We start from the raw sequence: 25,297 nt of genomic DNA on the forward strand, positions 1-25,297 counted from the left end.
TGGGGGTGATGATGATGTGGGGGGGGGGGGTGATGATGATGTGTGGGGGGGGTGATGATGATGTGTGGGGGGGGTGATGATGATGTGTGGTGGGGGGTGATGATGATGTGTGTGGGGGGGGTGATGATGATGTGTGTGGGGGGGGGTGATGATGACGTGTGTGGGGGGGGTGATGATGATGTGTGGGGGGGGGTGTGTGTGTGTGTGGGGGGGGTGATGATGATGTGTGGGGGGGGGGTGATGATGATGTGTGTGGGGGGGGGTGATGATGATGTGTGTGGGGGGGGTGATGATGACGTGTGTGGGGGGGGTGATGATGATGTGTGGGGGGGGGGTGATGATGATGTGTGTGGGGGGGTGATGATGATGTGTGTGGGGGGGGTGATGATGTGTGGGGGGGGGGGTGATGATGATGTGTGTGGGGGGGGGGTGATGATGATGTGTGGTGGGGGGGTGATGATGATGTGTGTGGGGGGGGGGTGGATGATGTGTGTGGGGGGGGGTGATGATGTGTGGGGGGGGGGTGATGATGATGTGTGTGGGGGGGGTGATGATGATGTGTGGTGGGGGGGGTGATGATGATGTGTGTGGGGGGGGGGTGATGATGATGTGTGGGGGGGGGTGATGATGATGTGTGTGGGGGGGGTGATGATGATGTGTGGGGGGGGGGTGATGATGTGTGTGGGGGGGGGTGATGATGATGTGTGGGGGGGGGTGATGATGTGTGGGGGGGGGTGATGATGATGTGTGTGGGGGGGGGGTGATGATGATGTGTGTGGGGGGGTGATGATGATGTGTGTGGGGGGGGTGATGATGATGTGTGTGGGGGGGGGGTGATGCTGTGTGGGGGGGGGTGATGATGATGATGTGTGGGGGGGGGTGATGATGATGTGTGGGGGGGGGTGATGATGATGATGTGTGGGGGGGGGTGATGATGATGTGTGGGGGGGTGATGATGATGTGTGGGGGGGGGGTGATGATGATGTGGTGGGGGGGTGATGATGAGTGTGGGGGGGGGTGAGATGATGATGTGTGGGGGGGGGTGATGATGATGATGTGTGGGGGGGGGTTGATGGTGGATGATGATGTGTGGGGGGGGTGATGATGATGTGTGGGGGGGGGTTGGGTGATGATGATGTGTGTGGGGGGGGTGATGATGATGATGTGTGGGGGGGGGGGTGTGGATGATGATATGTGGGGGGGGGGGGTGATGATGATGTGTGGGGGGGATGAGTGTGTGGGGATGATGATGTGTGGGGGGGGGTTGGGTGATGATGATGATGTGTGGGGGGGGGTGATGATGATGATGTGTGGGGGGGGGTGATGATGATGTGGGGGGGGGGTGATGATGATGTGTGGGGGGGGGGTGATGATGATGTGTGGGGGGGGTTGGGGTGATGATGATGTGTGGGGGGGGGTGTGTGTGTGTGTGTGGGGGGGGTGTGTGTGTGTGTGTGGGGGGGGTGTGTGTGTGTGTGTGGGGGGGGGTGTGTGTGTGTGTGTGGGGGGGGGTGTGTGTGTGTGTGTGGGGGGGGGTGTGTGTGTGTGTGGGGGGGGGGTGTGTGTGGGGGGGGGTGTGTGTGTGGGGGGGGGGGGTGTGTGTGTGTGGGGGGTGTGTGTGTGTGTGGGGGGGGGTGATGATGATGTGTGTGGGGGGGGGTGATGATGATGTGTGTGGGGGGGGTGATGATGATGTGTGGGGGGGGGGTGATGATGATGTGTGGGGGGGGGTGATGATGATGTGTGGGGGGGGTGATGATGATGTGTGGGGGGGGGGGGTGATGATGATGTGTGTGGGGGGGGTGTGATGATGATGTGGGGTGGGGGGGGTGATGATGATGTGTGGGGGGGGTGATGATGATGTGTGGGGGGGGGTGATGATGATGTGTGGGGGGGGGGGGTGATGATGATGTGTGTGGGGGGGGTGATGATGATGTGTGGGGGGGGGTGATGATGATGTGTGGGGGGTGTGTGTGTGTGTGTGGGGGGGGTGATGATGATGATGATGTGTGGGGGGGGGGTGATGATGATGTGTGTGGGGGGGGGTGATGATGATGTGTGTGGGGGGGGTGATGATGATGTGTGGGGGGGGGGGGTGATGATGATGTGTGGGGGGGGGTGATGATGATGTGTGTGGGGGGGGGTGATGATGATGTGTGGGGGGGGTGATGATGATGTGTGTGGGGGAGGGGTGATGATGATGTGTGGGGGGGTGGGGGTGATGATGATGTGTGGGGGGGGGTGATGGATGATGTGTGGGGGGGGGGGGTGATGATGATGTGTGTGGGGGGGGGTGATGATGATGTGTGGGGGGGGGGGGTGATGATGATGTGTGTGGGGGGGGGTGATGATGATGTGTGGGGGGGGTGATGATTTGTGTGTGGGGGGGGGTGATGATGATGTGTGGGGGGGGGGTGCTGATGAGATGTGTGGGGGGGGGTGATGATGCATGATGATGTGTGGGGGGGGTGATGATGATGCATAGATGTGTGGGGGGGGGGTGATGATGATGATGTGTGGGGTGGGGTGATGATGATGTGTGGGGGGGTGATGATGATATGTGTGGGGGGGGGTGATGATGATGTGTGTGTGTGTGGGGGGGTGATGATGATGATGTGTGGGGGGGTGATGATGATGATGTGTGGGGGGGGGGTGATGATGATGTGTGGGGGGGGTGATGATGATGATGTGTGGGGGGTGATGATGATGATGTGTGGGGGGGTGATGATGATGTGTGGGGGGGGTGATGATGATGTGTGGGGGGGGGGGTGATGATGATGTGTGGGGGGTGATGATGATGTGTGGGGGGTGATGATGATGTGTGGGGGGGGTGATGATGATGTGTGGGGGGGTGATGATGATGATGTGGGGGGGGGTGATGATGATGTGTGGGGGGGGGGGTGATGATGATGTGGGGGGGGGTGATGATGATGTGGGGGGGGTGATGATGATGATGTGTGGGGGGGGGTGATGATGATGTGTATGGGGGGGGTGGTGTGTGTGTGTGTGTGGGGGGGGGGTGATGATGATGTGTGGGGGGGGGTGATGATGATGTGTATGGGGGGGGTGGTGTGTGTGTGTGTGTGGGGGGGGGTGATGATGATGTGTGGGGGGGGGTGATGATGATGTGTGGGGGGGGGGGGGTGATGATGATGTGTGGGGGGGGTGATGATGATGATGTGTGGGGGGGGTGATGATGATGATGTGGGGGGGGGGGTGATGATGATGTGTGGGGGGGGTGATGATGATGATGTGTGGGGGGGGTGATGATGATGATGTGGGGGGGGGGGTGCTGATGATGAGGGAGGGTGCTGCTGATGATGATTGTGGGGGGGGGGTGATGCTGATGTGTATTGGTGGGGGTAGGTGAGTGTGATGTGTGTGTATGTGGGGGGGGGTGATGATGATGTGTGGGGGGGGGGGGTGATGACTGTGTGGGGGGGGGTGATGATGATGTGTATGGGGGAGGTGGTGTGTGATGTGTGTGTGGGGGGAGCAGCTGATGAAGTGTGGGGGGGGTGATGATGATGTAGTGGGGGGGGGGTGATGATGCTGTGAGGGGGGGATGATGATGATGTGATGGGGGGTGGTTGTGATGCTCTTGTGTTGGGGGGGGGGTGATGCTGATGTGTGGGGGGGGGTGATGATGATGTGTATGGGGGGGGTGGTGTGGGTGTGTGTGTGGGGGGGCGGTGATGATGATGTGTGGGGGGGGGTGATGATGATGTGGGGGGGGGGTGAGATGATGTGTAAGGGGGGTGGTGTGTGTGTCGTTGTGGGGGGGGGTGATGCATGATGTGTGGGGGGGGGTGATGATGATGTGGGGGGAGGGTGAATGATGATGTGTATGGGAGGGTAGGTGTGATGATGATGTGGGGGGGGGTTATGATGATGTGGGGGGGGGGTGATGATGATGTGTATGGGTGGGGTGATGATGATGTGTATGGGGGGGTTGGTGTGTGTGTGTGCTGTGGGGGGGGGGTGATGATGATGTGTGGGGGGGGTGATGATGATGTGTGGGGGGGGGTGCTGATGTGTATGGGGGGTGGTGTTGTGTGTAGTGCTGTGGGGGGGGGTGATGATGATGTGTGGGGGGGTGATGAGAGATGTGTGGGTGGGGTTTGATGCATAGTGTCAGGGGGTTGGTGTGTGTGAGTGTGAGGGGGGTGTGGGTGATGATGATGTGGGGGGGGTGATTGATGTGTCGGGGGGTGATGATGAGTATGGGGGGTGGATATGTGTGTGTGTGTGGGGGGGGTTGATCGATATGATGTGTGGGGGGGGTGATGCATTCTGTATGGGAGGTGGTGTGTGTGTGTGTGTGGGGGGGGGTCGATGATGATGTGTGGGGGGGGTTGCATGATGAGCTGTGGGGGGGTGATGATGTGTATGGGGAGGTGTGTGTGTGTTGTGTGGGGGGGGTGATGCATGATGTGTGGGGGGGGGTGATGCTGCATGTGTGGGGGGGGGTGATGATGTTTGTGGGGGGGGGGGGTGATGATGTGGGGGGGGTGATGATGATGTGGGGGGGGGTGATGATGATGTGTGGGGGGGGGGGTGTGGTGATGATGATGTGTGGGGGGGGGTGATGATGATGTAGAGGGGGGGGTGGTGATGATGATGTGGGGTGTGGGGTGATGATGATGTGTGGGGGGGGTGATGATGATGTGTGGGGGGGGGTGATGATGATGTGTGGGGGGGGTGAGTGATGATGATGTGTGCGGGGGGGGGGTGATGATGATGTGGGGGGGGGGGGTGCGGTGATGATGGTGTGGGGGGGTGATGATGATGATGTATGGGGGGGGGGGGGGGGGGTTTGCGCAGGACTTGACTCAATGTTTGCGGCCTCACCGACGCGCCTGCGCCACTCTGTCCCGAACTTGCCGTGCTATTAACCCCCCCCCCGCCCGCTGGTTCCTGTGAATCAGTTTCAGTCTCTCCGAGCTCCGGCACCGGGCGACCTCCAACCTCCCATCCCGCCTGCAAATTTAAAAAAAAAAACATGTCTAAGCGAGTGGCCGTGGTGACCGGAGGCAACAAGGGCATCGGCCTGGCGGTGGTGCGGGCTCTGTTGCCCGGCAGTTCGAGGGGGACGTGTACCTGACGGCCCGGGACCAAGGACCGCGGGCAGCAGGCGGTGCAGAAGCTGCAGCTGAGGAGCTGAAGCCGCTTTTCCACCAGTTGGACATCGACGACCTCCAGAGCATCAAGGACCTGCGGGCTTCATGGCCGAGAGATACGGAGGCATCGACGTCCTGATTAACAACGCCGGCATCGCCTTCAAAGAAGCCGACACCACCACCGTTCGGGAGCCAGGCCGAAGTGACTCTGAGAACCAACTTCTTCAGCACTAGGAACGTGAGCACCGAGCTCCTCCCCATCATCAACCCCAAGGTACCAGGCAGCTCCTTTGATTGGAAATATTTTAAGTGTCGACAACGCGTTCAGTTCACTTTTTTTTTCCCCCAAAAAAAAAATCTGACCCCCCTCCAAGGCATTCATTATATTTTAGTGTCTATGAAGCACTTTAGGCCTTCTCAGGAAGGGGATCAGCGCAATAAACACGCAGGTCTTTCTATCATTAGGACTACTTGCTTGCACAGCGGATAAACATCCACCAAACAACAATTTACATAAAGCCTTTAACATAGGGGAAAAAATCGTCACAGGCGTAATCAGACAAAAAAAAAAGCACCAAGGAGATGTTAGGAGGGGCTCGGTCAGGAGATCGATTTTTAAAGTGAGGTCTGAAAGGGGCGAGAGAGGCGGTGAGGTTCAGGGAGGGAATTCCAGAGTGTAGGGTCCAGTCAGTGGAAAGAATGGTCGTCAATGGTGGAAGGGGAGAGAGGGTGGAGGGGAGAGAGGGTGGAGGGGAGGGGAGAGAGGGTGGAAGGGAGGGGGCATGCACAAGAGGCCAGAGTGGGAGGACTGCAGAGTTCTGGGCGGGGGGGGGGGGGGGTTGAGAAGGTTCCAGAGATAGGTGAGGCATGAAGGGGATTTGATGAGGATGAGAATTTTAAACGAGGCTTCGGTTGACCGGGAAAACAATGTACATCAGCAAGGACATTGGGGCAGAAATTGTTTGGAAAAGAACAGTGAGCTCAGCAGCGCTTTGTTGTTAGTGGCGAGATGGAGGAGCAAGTTCCAGCGTTCGCACACGCGGAAATCCGGAACTTGCTCCTACTGATTTGCGGGTGATATGACAGCTTCGAATTAAAGGGATATCTCACATTGCCAATTTGGGAAATTATTGGAACAATGGCAACTGTGGGGTTCAAAACCTCTTTAACAAAAGATATTTGAAGGAAAGGGTTAACTCTACCCCTTTTTAAACAAAGACATTTGAAAACCTGTAAACGCGGTAATGTGGTAAACTGTGTTCTCGCAAATCCTGTTTTTTCCTCACTGATGCTGATGGCATTGGAGAAGTATGAGTTTCAGGATCGAAGACATTGTACTGCGGATAGATATCCAGATTATTAAATAAATAAGCTAGATGGATAATATTGAGCTTAAAGCATTGTCAGCTTTCAAACAGACTTTTGGAAGCACAAGCTTTTCAACACAGCAAGGACGTACATCAAAGGCTTTGGTTCAGGGAAAGCAATGATGGGTGTGAAAAAAAAAAAGGCATCGGGGTCTCATTCCTATCTTTGATTTGTAAAAAAAATCAAATAGTATTGCACCCAGCATATGGTCAAATAGTATAAGGAATGGATTTGAAGCAATCAAAATTGGAGACGACCAAGAATATCTGGGCATCGGAATGTAAGGGGCCTTTTACAACCCATGGGTCGAACGCAGTTCTTTCGACATCAATGGGTCTCCAGTCACATGATCAAAGCCTAAACTGTCAATCATTTGAGGTATGTTAATAATTGAGGCATAGCAACAGGGAGCGATTGGACAAAAAGAATGACCCTCCTATTGGTTTAAAAAAAACAATATAAAAAGACTTTGAGAGAAGAACAGTGTCCTCACCAACCAGCAGTCACAAGGAACGCAAACTGCAGTTGAACATCATGCAAGAAGTTGAGGACCTTGAGTTCTGAAGAGCTGATCGACCTTCGGGCTCGAAGAGCAAAATCCTTGGTTCTAAGGTTGTATATCTATTAATGATTTGCTTGATGTATGAATTGTTAAGTCATTACATAATAATGTGAATTATTAAGTGTATAGTGGGATTTTATAAAGGAAAGTCATTTGTATGGTTTATAGAATCATAGAAGTTACAACATGGAAACAGGCGTTTCGGCCCAACATGTCCATGTCGCCCAGTTTATACCACTAAGCTAGTCCCAATTGCCTGCACTTGGCCCATATCCCTCTATACCCATCTTACCCATGTAACTGTCCAAATGCTTTTTAAAAGACAAAATTGTACCCGCCTCTACTACTGCCTCTGGCAGCTCGTTCCAGGCACTCACCACCCTTTGAGTGAAAAAATTGCCCCTCTGGACCCTTTTGTATCTCTCCCCTCTCACCTTAAATCTATGCCCCCTCGTTATAGACTCCCCTACCTTTGGGAAAAGATTTTGACTATCGACCTTATCTATGCCCCTCATTATTATAGACTTCTATAAGATCACCCCTTAACCTCCTACTCTCCAGGGGAAAAAAGTCCCAGTCTGTCTAACCTCTCCCTATAAGTCAAACCATCAAGTCCCAGTAGCATCCTAGTAAATCTTTTCTGCACTCTTTCTAGTTTAATAATATCCTTTCTATAATAGGGTGACCAGAACTGTACACAGTATTCCAAGTGTGGCCTCACCAATGCCCTGTACAACTTCAACAAGACATCCCAACTCCTGCATTCAATGTTCTGACCAATGAAACCAAGCATGCCGAATGCCTTCTTCACCACCCTATCCACCTGTGACTCCACTTTCAAGGAGCTATGAACCTGTACTCCTCGATCTCTTTGTTCTATAACTCTCCCCAACGCCCTACCATTAACGGAGTAGGTCTTGGCCCGATTCGATCTACCAAAATGCATCACCTCACATTTATCTAAATTAAACTCCATCTGCCATTCATCGGCCCACTGGCCCAATTTATCAAGATCCCGTTGCAATCCTAGATAACTGTCCACAATGCCACCAATCTTGGTGTCATCTGCAAACTTACTAACCATGCCTCCTAAATTCTCATCCAAATCATTAATATAAATAACAAATAACAGCGGACCCAGCACCGATCCCTGAGGCACACCGCTGGACACAGGCATCCAGTTTGAAAAACAACCCTCTACAACCACCCTCTGTCTTCAAGCCAATTTTGTATCCAATTGGCTACCTCACCTTGGATCCCATGAGATTTAACCTTATGTAACAACCTACCATGCGGTACCTTGTCAAACGCTTTGCTGAAGTCCATGTAGACCACGTCTACTGCACAGCCCTCATCTATTTTCTTGGTTACCCCTTCAAAAAACTCAATCAAATTCGTGAGACATGATTTTCCTCTCACAAAACCATGCTGACTGTTCCTAATTAGTCCCTGCCTCTCCAAATGCCTGTAGATCCTGTCCCTCAGAATACCCTCTAACAACTTACCCACTACAGATGTCAGGCTCACCGGTCTGTAGTTCCCAGGCTTTTCCCTGCCACCCTTCTTAAACAAAGGCACAGCATTTGCTACCCTCCAATCTTCAGACACCTCACCTGTAGCTGTCGATGATTCAAATATCTCTGCTAGGGGACCCGCAATTTCCTCCCTAACCTCCCATAACATCCTGGGATACATTTCATCAGGTCCCGGAGATTTATCTACCTTGATGCGCATTAAGACTTCCAGCACCTCCCTCTCTGTAATATGTACACTCCTCAAGACATCACTATTTATTTCCCCAAGTTCCCTAACATCCATGCCTTTCTCAACCGTAAATACCGATGCGAAATATTCATTTAGGATCTCACCCATCTCTTGTGGTTCCGCACATAGATGACCTTGTTGATCCTTAAGAGGCCCTACTCTCTCCCTAGTTACTCTTTTGCCCTTTATGTATTTGTAGAAGCTCTTTGGATTCTCCTTTGCCTTATCTGCCAAAGCAATCTCATGTCCCCTTTTTGCCCTCCTGATTTTTTTTGCTTCATGAATGATTAAAATCATTAAATAATTACTTTTGATTAATGAAACTACCATGAGTGAGGGTGACTTTCTTTGCTTGACTATTCGTCCAGTGCCCAAGAATCACAGGAAATAAGGAATTCCCTACACAACTTGCTCATCTGCCCAGCTGGCAAGTAACTAATATCGCCACAAACAGGTAGGTTAAATATACCAGGTCTAAACTAAGTTTTAATAGTCTTAATGACTGCTGAACAACTAAAAATTAACTTTTAAAAATGTGGAGTCTCATTACTCCTTATTTTTAATAGTTTATGGTCATTTTTTTTAAAAAAACAACTTTTCCCTCTGTCCTCTACTTAATTCAATTATTTCAATCCTGCTCTTCTTTTCACTGCCTATAACTATTTTTTACAATGATTTAAAGTTGCACCTTTTCACTTCCTGGATTTCATGTTCTAAGCCTGCAGAACCAGTTTTGCAGCTTGTCAGAAATATTGCAATCTGATGCGGGGTGAGAGTGATACCCACACTTCTCCCTTAGGTCCTAGCTTTGCTGGAACTAACACTGGGCTCTTCTTCGCCTCCTATGAGAGGAATTGCACCCAGTAAAGACCACGGTAAGTTAATGGGTTAGTATAAATCTATGGGGTGGCGAGCAGAGTTCGTTCACCACTCAGCAATTTCTGGACCAATGTGAGGCGATTTGGTATGAGATGGGACCGGCAGCAGAGTTTTGGAGGATGGGAGGCTGACCAAGAGAATGTGAAATAGTCTATTCTGGAGGTCCACAAAGGCATGGATGAGAGTTTCTGTGGCAGATCGGCTGAGGCAGGGGTGGAGGTGGAAAAGTATTGGTGAAGATATGGGGTCAGAAACTCAACTTGGGGTCATATAGGACCCAGAGGTTGCTAACTGTCTAGTTCAAGCTGGCCAGAGAAGGACATGGAATCAGGGATGAGGGTATGATGTTTGTGGCAGGGGCTGAAGATGATGGCTTCAGTTGAACTGGAGGAAATTGCGGCTCATCTATCAACAGAGGCAGTGGAGTAGTCGTGACGGTAGCGAGGTAGAGCTGGGTGTCATCAGCGTAAATGTAGAAGCTAACCCCGTGTCTTTGGATGATGTTGTCAAAGGGCAGCATGTAGATGAGGAAGAGACCATGGATAGATTCTTGGGAGACCTCAGAGGTTAGAGAAATTCAAATATGGAGTTAATAAAACATATGGGATTTTTGGGTTTTTTAATAAAGGCATAGAGTACAAAAGCAAGGAAGTTATGGTAAACCTTTATAAATCACGGGTTCGACCTCTGGAATATTGTGTACCATTCTGAGCACCACACTTCAGAAAGGATGTCAAAACCTTGGAGAGGGTGCAAAGGAGATTTATCACAGTGGTACCAGGGATGAGTGACTTCAGTTATGTAGAGAAGCTGGGATTGGTCTCCTTAGAGTAATGAAGATTAAGGGGAGATTTATGTAATGTGGCAGGGTGACTGATCCCCAAATAAGGGTATGGCCCTTTTTAAGAAACCTCACCTTTTTTAAGAAGTAATTGAGGCTGGAGCGTGTGGAGACCTTCTCCAGTCAGGTGAGACTAAAAGGGCAAGTCACAAGAGAAACTGGGCTGAAACGGCCCTCTGAACAGAGCCCCTGAAGGGGGAGCTGGCCTGGGCTCTGAGACTTGAAAGGAGCTGAAAGGTAGTTGAGGGCAGCTGCAGATAGCTGAAAGAGCCTGGAACTGGAAAAGTGTACCAGGCATTGCCAAAGGTACTGTGGACTGGGAACGTGTACTAGGTGTTGTTGAAGGCACTGTAGTGTGACTTTGTGTGGAGTGAATTAAAAGAAGTGTTTTCAAGTGTGAATTGGTCAAGGGCTATAGTTTGTCGTATGAAGAGGGTTACAAGACGATAGGTGACAATAGCTACACAGTGTTTACAGCACAGAAACAGGCCGTTTGGCCTAACTGGTTTCCACACCAGCCTCCTCCCACCCCTCTTCATCTAACCCTATCAACATGTCCTTCTATTCCTTTCTCCCTCGTGTTTATTTAGCTTCCCCTTAAATGCTATTTGCTTCAACTACTCCTTGTGGTAGCGTGTTCCACATACTTACCACTCTTTGGGTAAAGACGTTTCTCCTAAATTCAGAATTGGATATATTAATGACTTTCCTATATTTATGACCTCCAGTTTTGGACCCCCCCAACAAGTGGAAACATTTTCTCCACACCCAAGATATTAAGGGGAACAGATAGTTTCTCTCTATCCACCCTATTTCTGCTGGTTGGGGATTCTAGGAGTAGGGGGCACAGTCTAAAAATTAGAGCCAGTCCTTTCAGGAGTGAGATTAGAAAACATTTCTACACACAAAGGGTGGTAGAAGTTTGGAACTCTCCCGCAAACGGCAATTGATGCTAGCTCAATTGCTAAATTTAAATGTGAGATAGATAGCTTTTTGGTAACCAAAGGTATTAAGGGATATGGGCCAAAGGCAGGTATATGGAGTTAGATCACAGATCAGCCATGATCTTATCAAATGGCGGAGCAGGCACGAGGGGCTGAATGGCCTACTCCTGTTCCTATTACCTACTGTATCAAAACTTTTCATAATCTTAAAGACCTCTATCAAGTCATCTCTCAGCCTGCTCTCTTCTAGAGAAATAATATTAACCATCATGCTCTGCAGGCTGCACTGCTTATTTTGCTGAATGATAAAATACTAACCTTTGACTAATGAGTGAACTTGTCACCCACATTGAGACAAGACAGTTATGTGATAGAGGAACAATGGCAAGACAACTAGATGAGTATGGTTAAATAAGCTGGCCACCTTGATTTCTGTCAAAAACACACTATTGTGTTGTTATTCACAAGCCTATAAGGGTCTTGTGAATAACACAATAGTGTGAGGGGGTTTTAAAAACCCAATGTCTCCTGAGCTTGGCAGAGGATCCAGGGAAGTTCACCTAGGTGTCTGAAAATTCAATGACCAAGCAGTTAACTTAATTACAAACTCTGCTCAGAGATCAAATGAAGTAATATTGTTTTAATCTGTCTTCTATTATTGGGTACTTTTACATGTTTAATTTGACTGTTAATGAATGAGACATTGATTACCATTTGGCGTCGTGTCTGAATCTATTACAGGTATCATCCTTGTGAATCTTTTTTGCACATTTTCCAGTGCCTCTATATTGTTTTTATAATAGGGAGACCAGAACTGTGCACAGTACTCCCAAGTGTGGTCTAACCAAGGTTCTATACAAGTTAACATAACTTCTCTTTTTCAATTCTATCCCTCTTGAAATGAACCCCAGTGCTTGTTTTTTTTTATGGCCTTATTAACCTGTGTCACTACTTTTAGTGATTTGTGTATCTGTATCCCTTGATCCCTTTGCTCTTCTACCCCATTTAGACTCTTATTATCCATGCAGTATGTGACCTCCTTATTCTTCCTATCAAAATGCACCACCTCACACAACTATATTTAAATTCATTTGCCAATTACATGCCCATTCTGCAAGTTTATTAATGTCCTCTTATATTTTGTCGCTTTCTTCCTCAATAATTAACTATTTCTCCCAATTCGGTGTCTGCAAATTTTGAAATTGTACTTCCGATTCCTGAGTCCAAATCGTGAATGTAAATTGTGAACAGTGGTCCCAGCACCAATCCCTGTGGGACACCACTTCCCACCTATTGCCAGTCTGAGTTGCTACCCTTAACCCCTTTTCTGTTTTGTAGCCAGCTGACTATCAATTCTGCTACTTGTCCCCTCACTCCATAAGCTCTGACTTTAGTCATGAGTCTACTGTGCAGTATCTCATCAGAGCCTTTTGAAAATCTAAATATTACATCATCTACATTGCCCTTTTCTATCCTTTGTTATTTCTTCAAAGACTTCAATAAGGTTGGTCAAGTATGATCTTCCCTTTTGAAATCCATGCTGACTACTCTTTTATTATATTTTTGTTTTCTAGATGTTTTTCTATTACATCTTTGAGTAAAGATTCCATTATTTTTCCTACCATTGACATTAAGCTAACTGGTCTATATCTCCTTTTTTTAAAATATAAATTTAAGAGGTGTTCAAAATGATGGGTTTTGATAGGGTAAATAGGGAGAAACTGTTTCTACTGGCAGGTGGATGGGTACCCAGATTTAAGATAATTGGCAAAAAAAGCCGGGTAAAGTATGGAGAATTTTTTTACTCAGTAAGTTATGATCTAGAATGCACTGCCTGAAAGGGTAGTGGTAGCAGATTCAACAGTAACTTTCAAAAGGGAATTGGATATAAACTTAAAAAGGAAAAATTTGCAGGGCTATGGGGAAAGAGCAGGGGAATGGGACTAATTGGTAGCTCCTTCAGAGAGTCGGCACAGGCAGAATGGGCTGGATGGCCACCTTCTGTGCTCTGATGCTATGCAGTTGTGAAAAAGATGGGCACGGATTTGGTCAGTGGGAATACTTCTCAGGACTTTGGAAAAGAAAAGGAGGTTGGATTTGGGGTGGTATTGCAAGCACAGAGAGGACAAGAGTGGGTCTTTTTGAAGAGGGGTTGATGATTGCTGTTTTGAAAAGAAGGGGCAGTAACTGAGAGGGAATAATTTACAATGTCAATTAGCATAGGGACATGGACTGATTTGGCTCAATGTCCTGTTTCCAAGCTGTAATTCTACGTATTTCTTGTTACTTTGCTCAATCCTTCATTCCTTCTACCACCTGCCTATTTTTAAAACCCAGGCTTGGCCCTACCTTATCACAGTTTGCTGATTTACCTGGTCTTCACTCCCACTATTTTGCATCCTTCAACTCTTTTAAAAGTCTTCAATTTAGGGCTCCAAGCTCCTGATCAGCATTTTATTTAAATGTTCCTCAGCAATACACGAATACTACAAGCAATAATTGTAATGGGAACAATGCACCTATTTTGCTACAAAACTAGTAAACGTTTCAAGTTTTATAGCTAGGTATTGGTCAGTTAATGTATACTGTAGCCCCTTGCCCTCAAAGGGTCTGCACTGACTGAAAGGAGTTTGTGGGGTGCATTAACTTTTTTCTTATGCCCCACTTTTATAATATTTGTTGTTATGATGTGACCTTTTCCATGACTGGAATGCCAAACATGCTTCATTGCTACTGATTTTGTAGAAATTATAGTTTTGGCTGTGGGTGTTGCAAGATGACTTAGTGGTTTTGTACTGGTAGTATAATTGAACAAGATGACTTGGACTGGTAGTATAATTGAACAAGATGCATAGCTTGCTTTGAAGTGTTACTTTTTTAAAAAAAAACTCAGCTTATGCTAAGTCAGTATCTAACAACAATTGAAAAGAACTGAAGTCAGTATCTAACAACAATTGAAAAGAACTGACTGCTGTCACCCATTTTCAGTTACTGGAAACCACATTACTAGTCAGATATTGCTCATTAGTGCTCAGTATGCACCTTCTCCCATTCAGCAATGGTAGGTGCAAGTTGTATAGGCATAGCTCATCATTAACTTTTTGTTTTTAACAATTGAGTCAATAGCTCATGCGTGTGGTGTAACTAGTACAGAAGGCCCCTGATTCTGTCCCATTAATGCATTTAATGGCCGTCCCCTTTGATGTCCATTTCATTGGACTTCTAAATTGTTTACCTTTAAAAATGACCTGTTAGCCCCATTGGTGTGGCACTGAGGCTTATAGACCAGAAGGTCCCAGGTTTAATCCCTGACATGTGCTGAGCTGATTCCAGCTGGAGTGATAGTGGGAGCACGACCATTGGCCTCAGCATAGGAAGGGAGAGAAAAAAATGTCAAGGTTCGTGTACCTAAACGAGTAACCCCTGCTGGAAAATGCGTTTGCAGGGATGTTGAGACAGACGCAGCACTTGACTGTGATGCCCTGACAGTTGGATATCAGATTGATCACCTCAAATATGAAAAATGACTATTTAGGTGAGGTGCCTGAGATTTGTCAATACCCTTGAAACAATTCCCTGTCATGAGTCATAGCCTATTGGAGAGAGAAAAATGGCGCTTGGTTTTTTTTGTGCTCTTGTATGTGATCTGATTTTGATTTCCTTTTTAAATAGGGAGAGTGGTGAATGTATCCAGTATATCCAGTTCAATGGCATTGCAGCGATGCAACCAAGAACTTCAGGAGCAATTCCGCAGTGCGACCATCACAGAGGAAGAACTGGTGCAGCTAATGAAGAAATTTGTTGAAGATGCTAAAAAAGGGGTACACACTCAACACGGGTGGCCATCCACTGCCTACGGAGTTTCAAAGATTGGTGTTACAGTCCTTTCGAGGATCCATGCCCGAGTACTGAGTAAGGAGAGAGCAGCAGACATGATCCTCTTGAATGCTTGCTGTCCTGGTTGGATAAAAACGGATATGGCTGGTCCCAAAGCCCCTGGAACCCCAGATGAAGGGGCTGTGACCCCAGTTTATTTAGCTCTTCTACCAGCAGGGGCAAAGGGCCCACATGGAGAGTTTGTAATCAATAAAACTGTTCAGAAATGGTAAGCCTTCAGGCTAGGATTATATACTAACAAAAAATCTGTGCAGTAATTAATTTGGTGATTTTGTGAGTTTGTTTGTATGAACTAATAGTATAATTAATTATTTTCTCCCAATGTTTGCAATAAAGATCAAACATTTGACCTTGAAATAACATTTTTGTTCGCAACATATTTTGACCAACAACAACTTGCCTTTATATAGCACCTTTTAACGTAGTAAAACGTCCCAAGGAGCTTTACAGGACCATTATCAAAAAAAAATTGACACCGAGCCACATAAGGCGCTATTAGGGCATGAGATCAAAAGCTTGATCAAAGAGGTATGTTTTAAGGAGTGTCTTAAAGGAGAGAATTTAGGCAGGGAATTTCAGAGCTTAGGGCCTAGGCAGCCGAAGGCATAGCCGCCAATGGTGGAGGGATGAAAACCGGGGGTGCGCAAGAGGCCAGAAATAGAGGAACGCAGAGATCTTGGAAGGTTGTAGGGCTAGAGGAGGTCACAGAGATAGGGAGAGCCGAGGCCATGGAGGGATTTGAAAACGAGGAAAAGAATTTTAAAATCGAGGCATTCCCGGACTGGGAGCCAATGTTGGTCAGCGAGCACAGGGATAATGGGACTTGGTGCAAGTTAGAGGCCAATCATCTCAGCCCCAGGACATTGCTGCAGGAGTTCCTCAGGGCAGTGTCCTAGGCCCAACCATCTTCAGCTGCTTCATCAACGACCTTCCCTCCATCATAAGGTCAAAAATGGGGATGTTCGCTGATGACTGCAGTGTTCAGTTCCATTCGCAACCCCTCAAATAATGAAGCAGTCCGAGCCCACGTGCAGCAAGACCTGGACAACATCCAGGCTTGGGCTCATAAGTGGCAAGTAACATTCGTGCCAGGCAATGACCATCTCCAACGAGAGTCTAATCACCTCCCCCTGACATTCAACGGCATTACCATCACCGAATCCCCCACTATCAACATCCTTGGGGTCACCATTGACCAGAAACTTAACTGGACCAGCCACATAAATACTGTGGCTACAGAGAGCAGGTCAGAGGCTGGGTATTCTGCGGCGAGTGACTCACCTCCTGACTCCCCAAAGCCTTTCCACCATCTACAAGGCACAAGTCAGGAGTGTGATGGAATACTCCCCACTTGCCTGGATGAGTGCAGCTCCAACAACACTCAAGAAGCTCGACACCATCCAAGATAAAGCAGCCCGCTTGATTGGCACCCCATCCACCACACTAAACATTCACTCCCTTCACCACCGGCGCACTGTGGCTGCAGTGTGTACCATCCACAGGATGCACTGCAGCAACTCGCCAAGGCTTCTTCGACAGCACCTCCCAAACCCGTGACCTCTACCACCTAGAATGACAAGAGCAGCAGGCACATGGGAACAACACCACCTGCACGTTCCCCTCCAAGTCACACACCATCCCGACTTGGAAATATATCGCCGTTCCTTCATTGTCGCTGGGTCAAAATCCTGGAACTCCCTTCCTAACAGCACCGTGGGAGAACCGTCACCACACGGACTGCAGCGGTTCAAGAAGGCGGCTCACCACCACCTTCTCGAGGGCAATTAGGGATGGGCAATAAATGCTGGCCTCGCCAGCGACGCCCACATCCCATGAATGAATTAAAAAAAAGGATATGGGCAGCAGAGTTTTGGATGAGCTCAAGTTTATGGAGGGTGGAAGATGGGAGGCCAGCCAGGAGAGCATTGGAATAGTCAAGTCTGGAGGTAATAAAGGCATGGATGAGGGTTTCAGCAGCAAATGAGCTGTGGCAGGGGCAGAGATGAGCAATGTTACAGAGGCAGAAGTAGGTGGTCTTGTGATGGAGTGGATATGTGGTCGGAAGCTCATCTCAGGGTCAAATAGGATGCCACGTTTGCGAACAGTCTGGTTCAGCCTCAGATAGTGGCCGGGGAGAGGGATGGAGTCGGCGCCAAGGGAATGGAGCTTGTGGTGGGGACTGAAGACAATGGCTACGGTCTTCCCAATATTTAGTTGGAGGAAATTTTTGCTGTCGGACAAGCAGTGTGACAAATGAGACACAGTGGAGGGGTCAAGAGAGGTGGTGGTGAGGTAGAGCCAGATTTTGTCAGTGCATGTGGAACCTGACACTGTGTTTTCAGATGATGTCGCCAAGGGACAGCATGTAGATGAGAAATAAGAGGGGGCCAAGGTTAGATCCTTGGGGGATTCCAGAGCTAACAGTGTGAGAAGAGAAGCCATTGCAGGTGATTCTCTGGCTATGACTGGATAGATAAGAATGGAACCAGTCTTTCTCTGCTTATGGCCAACGGCCATTATTCATGTACGAGCCGAGTAAGTCAGCAGGCTATTTGACCTGAGGGGGCATCATTGTTGAGCTCGATTGTTTCCTGATCTGACATCCATACTTGCAGGAGGGGTTGCTGGATAGCATTCAGGAGTGGTTGATTTTTATTCCCCTCCCTGACCAAGCAGCACTGGGGCCAATTGTAGCATTTCTACTGCTGCCCTGGCTCAACTCATTTCAGCACAGACCTAGGATCAAATTTGGAACTTTCTTGGTCTGAATGGCTCAGCTATTCACTAAATAAACCAGCTGAGCTGAATGGGGAACTTTAATTTGTGAATTCAGTGCAAGTTATTGCCTTAAGCAGACAGTCTTCATTTTTTAATATTGCTTAATTATTGCAACCATAAGCAATTATCAAAATGATCTCCATCAAAGATACTGCAATAATTTCTTCAAAACATTAACAATGTTTTTACATTTGACTCATTTGAATAAAAGCAGTCACCATTGGAGTCTTATCAAATTGTATTTGGTCCGTCTGTTTGCAATGCACTGTATAAGTTGCAAGCAGCTAAGAGAATCCATGCAAGCATGGTAGGTTTCCCACCCAGTGTGAATGTATGATTGCATTCTGCTAAGGTCCACTGTCATGCACCCAACCCATTTAATCTCTTCAGGAAAAATTTTCCAAAATGTATTTTTAAAATTGTTCTATGTTCATTTTGGCTCAGTTGATAGCGCTGTTGCCACTGAGTGTAAGGAAGCAGGGTAGATGGTTGAATTACATTTTAGAAAGTATTAGCTTAGAGAAAATATGGGGTTAACAAGTTTCGGGTAATACAACACTAAGCTAGAATTGCTAAGATCAAACCTATTTGATCACATTGTGTAAGCTACTGATAAATGGATCATTTGTTCAGAGTGTGTGGTTTACTGATGAGAGGAGTTAAGACAGATAGTACGATTAAGATCTGCACACAATCCTCAAGCGAGTCTGAATAATGATTAAGTGGGCTTGTATGCAATTGGGTAAAGTAACAATACACGAAGCACGTGACAGTGGAGCCACTGCACCCGGAACACTGGGTGGGCACTCAGCATGGCTGGAAGGAGACAGGATCAATGTTAGATTGTACAGAAAGCGAGCCCCTCAATTTACCTAGAGCAATTAGATGATGGCAAGTCAGGCACTGATAAATGGCTCCACAGTGTACAACTGAAAGCATTTAATGGTACCCTGAACTAAACTAATCAGGGGTTCCTAGAACCACCGATGGCATTGTAGTTCTGTTTTTACATTTGTCTGGTGTGATACTTCTAAGCCTAGCAGTGGGTGCAGACTGGGGCCAGAAGTGGCAGGCATCTATACATGTTAAGAATGAGGAGGTTCAGAACTAGTGCAGACCCTCTGGTTCTTGTTTGTGTAATCTCTGGTCAAGACCTGCAGGCAGATCTGGATATGGCATTCTTTAAGGCTATGAAAACAGTACAACACCTTGGACTGCAGAACAGTGGCAAGGTGGGGATTCCATATAAGGGTAAGCTGATGTACAAAGGGAGTCTACAAGGAACAATGGTATGCCAGAACTTTGAACTTATCATTTTTCAGGCACAGACATAAAGGCCAATGTGGATATTTCCCTGCTCGCATGCCTGAGTGCAAACGGTGTGGACTTGATCTAAAAACTGAGACTAACGTAATTAATTCTTCAAAATGGGAGGCGCAGGAAAACCTGCAAATTCCGTACCCCATGTTTATGAAGGACCCGTGAACAGACTTGTAGTGACGCAAACACATGAAGCTTTGTGTAGAGATTTGCGTTTTGAAATTATTCCGACGCTTAAATTTTTCTTCTGTATCTTTGCCTGCTGATTTATATAATCGAATGTATGTAGATTTTTATCATGCAGTGCCAAGAGAAATGGAACACAATTTTACTATGCACAAGTCAGGAAGAGAGGTGAATTCACAGGGAGACAATACAGGAACATGATGAAACAATGCGCAAGCAATTAATGGGATTGCTTAAAGGAATAAATAGGCAGACAGGGGATGTTATATCAGAATAAGGAGAGTCCCTGGTTTCAATAAAAGAACTGACAAAAGGATTAGGACAGGTTAGGAATAAAGTTAATACGGCAATCATTCAGAATAACAAAGACTATAAGGAACAACTGATATCAAAGGCAATTATATATGGAGGGTTTTTACTTAAATCAGATTCAAAAGTGGTTAAATGATATATAGGGTATTGGTAGCATAGTGGTTATGTTATTAGACTAATAACCTGGAGATATGAATTCAAATCCTGCCATAGCAGCTAGGGAATTTAAATTCAGTTAATTAAAATATAAAACTAATATCAATAATGTTGACTATAAAACTACCAGATTGCTATAAAAACCCATCTGATTTACGAATATCTTTTAAGGAAGGAAACCTGCCATCCTTTCCTGGTCTGGCCTGTGTTTGGCTCCAGACCCACAGCAATGTGGTTGACTCTTAACTGCCCTCTGAAATGGCCTAGCAAGCCACTCAGTTGTACAATCCTGTTACAAAAAGAAATAATAAGAAAAAAAACAGACAGACCACTAGGCACCAGACACAACAAAGGCAAACCAAGCCCAGTCGACCCTGCAAAGTCCTCCTCACTAACATCTGGGGACTTGTGCCAAAATTGGGAGGGCTAGTCAAGCAATAGCCTGACACTCACAGAATCATACCATTCAGTCCAACGTCCCAGACTCCTCCATCACCATCATGGTGGCACGGTGGTATACAGTCAGGAGGGAGTGGCCCTGGGAGTCCTCAACATTGGCAAGGAAACCTCCTGCAAATTACCACCGACTGCCCTCCCTCAGCTGATGAATCAGTAATCCTCCATGTTAAGCATCACTTGGAGGAAGCACTGAGGGTAGCGCGGACACAGTATGTACTCTGGGTGGGGGACTTCAATGTCCATCACCAAGAGTGGCTTGGTAAAACCACTACTGACTGAGCTGGCCGAGTCCTGAAGAACATAGCTGCCAGACTGGGCCTGCGGCAGGTGGTGAGCGAACCAACATGAGGGAAAAACTTACTTGACCTCGTCCTCGCCAATCTATCTGTCGCAGATGCATCTGTCCATGAGAGTATTGGTAGGAGTGACCGCCACATAGTCTTTGTGGAGATGAAGTCCCGTCTTCACACTGAGGACACCATCCATCGTGTTGTGTGGCACTACCATCGTGCTAAATGGGATAGATTCAGAACAGATCTAGCAGCTCAAAATTGGGCATCCATGAGGCAGCAGCAAAATTATATTCCACCACAATCATGTAACCTCATAGCCTGGCATATCCTTCACTCTACCATTACCATCAAGACAGGGGATCAACCCTGGTTCAATGAGGAGTGTAGAAGAGCATGTCAGGAGCAGCACCAGGCGTACCTAAAAATGAGGTGCCAACCTGTTGAAGCTACAACTCAGGACGACATGCATGCTAAACACCAGGAGCAACATGCTATTGACAGAGCTAAGCGATTCCACAACCAACGGATCAGATCAAAGCTCTGCAGTCCTGCCACATCTGGTCATGAATAGTGGTGGACAATTAAACAACTAACAAGAGGAGAAAGCGCCATGAACATTCCCATTCTCAATGATGGCAGTGCAAAAGACAAGGCTGAAGCATTTGCAAACATCTTCAGCCAGAAGTGCCGAGTGGATGATCCATCTCGGCCTCCTCCCTAGATCCCCACTATCACATAAGCCGATCTTCAGCCAATTCGATTCACTCCATGTGATATCAAGAAATGGCTGAGTGCACCGGATACAGCAAAGGTTATGGGACCCGACAACATCCGGCTGTAGTGCTGAAGACTAGTGCTCCAGAACTAGCCGCACCTCCAGCCAAGCTGTTCCAGTACAGCTACAACAACGCCAATGTGGAAAATTGCCCAGGTATGTCCTGTCCACAAAAAGCAGGACAAATCCAATTCGGCCAATTACCTCCCCATCAGCAAAGCGATGGAAGGTGTCGTCGACAGTGCTATCAAACAGCACTTGCTCATCAACCATTTGGCTCCAGACCTCACTACAGCCTGGGTCCAAACATGGACAAAAGAGCTGAATTCCAGAGGTGAGGTGAGAGTGACTGCACTTGACATTAAGGCAGCATCTGACCGAGTGTGGAATCAACCTCGTAAAATTGAAGTCAAAGGGAATCAGGGGGAAAGCTCTCCAGTGGCTGGAGTCATACCTAGTACAAAGGAAGATGGTGGTGGTTGTCGGAGGCCAATCATCTCATCCCCAGGACATCGCTGCAGGAGTTCCTCAGAGCAGTGTCCATGGCCCAACCATCTTCAGGTGCTTCATCAACGACCTTCCCTCCATCATAAGGTCAGAAATGGGGATGTTCACTGATGATCGCACAGTGTTCAGTTCCATTCGCAACCCCTCAGATAATGAAGCAGTCCGTGTCCACATGCCTCAAGACCTAGACAACATCCAGGCTTGGGCTGATAACTGGCAAGTAACATTCGCACCAGACAAGTGCCGGGCGATGACCATCTCCAACAAGAGAATCTAACCACCTACCCTTGACACTCAATGGCATTACCATCGCCAAATACCCCACCATCATCATCCTGAGGGTCACCACTGACCAGAAACTGGACCAGCCACATAAATACTGTGGCTACAAGGGCAGGTCAGAGGCTTGATATTCTGCGGCGAGTGACTCACCTCCTGACTCCCCAAAGCCTTTCCACCATCTGCAAGGCATAAGTCAGGATTATGATGGAATACTCTCCACTTGCCTGGTTGAGTGCAGCTCCAACAACACTCAAGAAGCTCGATACCATCCAGGACAAAGCAGCCTACTTGATTGGCATTCCGTACACCACCTTAAACATTCACTCCCTCCAACACTGCGCACCATGGCTGCAGTGTGTACCATCGGCAAGGTGCACAGCAGCAACTCGCCAAGGCTTCTTCGACAGCACCTCCCAACCCTGCGACCTCTACCACCTAGAAGGACAAGGGCAGCAGGCACATGGGAATAACACCACCTGCACGTTGCCCTCTAAGTCACACACCATCCTGTCTTGGAAACATATCATCCTTCCTTCATCATCACTGGGTCAAAATCCTGGAACTCCTGACTTAACAGCACTGTGGGAGAACCTTCACCACACGGACTGCAGTGATTCAAGAAGGCAGCTCATCACCACCTTCTCAAGGGCAATTAGGGATGGGCAATAAATGCTGGCCTTGTCAGCGATGCCCACATCCCATGAATGAATAAAAAAAATAGAAAACAATTGGATCCCAAATTTAATATTAGACAAACAAATTAAAATCTGGAAATCAGATTGGAATATGGATTGGTGTAAGGTGTGAAGATTCGGGTTGGTGTATTATGCCAGAAAGCAGTGCCCTTATTTTGTGACTGATTCCTGTGATAGTCGCAATACCATTGCTATCTGTTGAAAAACCAAAGTATTTAAAGAGGAATCTTGTTGGAGGATGATATACACAAGAAATTTGTGAATTATCCAAAGATATTAGTGAGGGGAAAAAGAAAGGGTCTCGATTGTACCACACTTCTTGCCGTTCCAGGAAAAGTGGGGTCTGGTTGTGCAGATGTGATGTTTTACAAAGTGCACTGCCAGTTTGTGGTTTCACCCTGGATAAAGAATTCCCTAATTATACTATTCAAATTGGTCGATGGAATTCTAAGGGGACCAACATTGTTTATTTAGAGAGAGGAACGTAGTAGCATTATAACGAATAAGAAGCCGATCAATATTTTGCCTTACACCAACCAGAGTGACTAAAACTGGGGATAGGATATTGATGCCTTTTAGGGCCCACAATGTTACAGAAATTCAAGGAAATAGACAGAAGCCTTACGAGCGGTTGTAAATTTTGTCCACAAAAGCATTTGGTACATATGCAACAACAAAACAATGACAAAGAGCGGTCTATTGCCACCCTGGGTATCCATGAATGGTGGGATATGGTCAAATATGTGTCGACCCACCCACGGCTGCAGTCTGCTTGTATGCTGTATGTGATTTCGCAAATGATTTTGATTTGTGTTAATAATTGCATTATGTACTTAAACATGTTAGATGTTAGATGGAGGCAGGGCCATCTAGAATTGGCAGCCTTATTGAAGGATAAATGAGAAATCGAAAAATTTAGGGTTTTCTCACTCTCAAGGTGGGGACGTTGTGAGGAAGCAGGGTAGATGGTGGAACTACATTTTAGAAAGTATTAGCTTAGAGAAAACATGGGGTTAATAAGTTTCGGGTAATAGAACGCCATGCTAGAATTGCTAAGATCAAACCTATTTGATCGCATTGTGTAAGCTTCTAATGTGTGGACTATTTGTTTATAGTATGTGGGCTACTGACCATTTGATCACAGTGTGAGCTACTGATAAGAGGAGTTGGGACAGATGGTACGATTAAGATCTGCACACAATCCTCAGGCAAGTCTGAATAATAATTAATCGGCTTGCAAACAATTGAGTAAAATGACAATACAAGAAGCATGTGATAGTGGAGCTGCTGTACCCGGAACACTGGATGCGCACACTGCAAGGCCGAAAGGAGACAGGATATTTACTTTACTTATTCCATATCAATAAAGTCAACACTATCAATATGGTGTCTTCTCAGGTGCTTACATGAGTCAGAAACCACTCCAGGGTCTGAACATATAACCTAGGCTGGCACTTCAGTAAACTGTTGAGGGATTGTCGCATTGTGATTGATGCCATCTTTCCTGAGATGTTAAACTGAGAACCTGTCCATTCAGGTAGATGTAAAGATCCAACAGTACTATTCACGGAAAGCAAGGTTTTCTCCCGTTGTTTTGTTCAATTTCTATCCATCCTCCAACACAGTCTTACATGTCATTTATTTCATTTGTTGCGTCTGGGACCTTACTGAGTGTAAACTGGCAGCCATATTTACCTGCATAATAATAGTGACTTCAGAAGCAATCCATTGACTTTCTTTTTATTCATTCATGGGCGTCGCTGGCCAGGCCAGCATTTATTGCCCATCCCAAATTGCCCTTGAGAAGGTGGTGGTGAGCCGCCTTCTTGAACCACTGCAAACCGTGTGGTGAAGGTTCTCCCACAGTGCTGTTAGGTAGGGAGACAGAAGTACTCTGGGCCATCCTGAGGATGTAAAAGGCACTACATAAATGCAATTATTTCTGGATCTTACCACAACCAAGGGAAATTCAAGCCAAGCTCTGGAGTATTTATCCAATCTTACATCCTATGTTATTATCCTGCATTACAAAGTGTTAGCTTGGCTCAGTTGGTAGCACTGTTGCACTTGAGTTAAAAGATTATAGGTTCAAGTTCCACTCCAGAACTTGAGCACATAACCTAAGTTGTCCTTTTTCTGTCATTATAGGCCTGGACAAC

General features: G+C 47.2%; 2 protein-coding genes and 1 pseudogene across 6 annotated transcripts in view; 2 read left to right on the forward strand and 1 right to left on the reverse strand.

Annotated features, from left to right (window-relative positions):
• The window catches only part of LOC137327440 (carbonyl reductase [NADPH] 1-like), a 17,636-nt gene extending 1,901 nt beyond the window's left edge, over positions 1–15,735 (forward strand). Inside the window, 1 exon segment of the mRNA XM_067993259.1 lies at positions 15,151–15,735. Within this exon segment, the coding sequence (XP_067849360.1) occupies positions 15,151–15,587 (437 nt within the window). The 3' untranslated portion in view covers positions 15,588–15,735.
• setd4 (SET domain containing 4) overlaps positions 1–25,297 on the reverse strand; it is a 74,707-nt gene that overhangs the window by 37,545 nt on the left and 11,865 nt on the right. The window lies entirely within an intron of this gene.
• LOC137327522 (carbonyl reductase [NADPH] 1 pseudogene) lies at positions 4,919–12,824 on the forward strand (annotated as a pseudogene).

Source organism: Heptranchias perlo, chromosome 11 (assembly GCF_035084215.1).
Source record: "Heptranchias perlo isolate sHepPer1 chromosome 11, sHepPer1.hap1, whole genome shotgun sequence".
Taxonomy (NCBI): Eukaryota; Metazoa; Chordata; class Chondrichthyes; order Hexanchiformes; family Hexanchidae; genus Heptranchias; species Heptranchias perlo.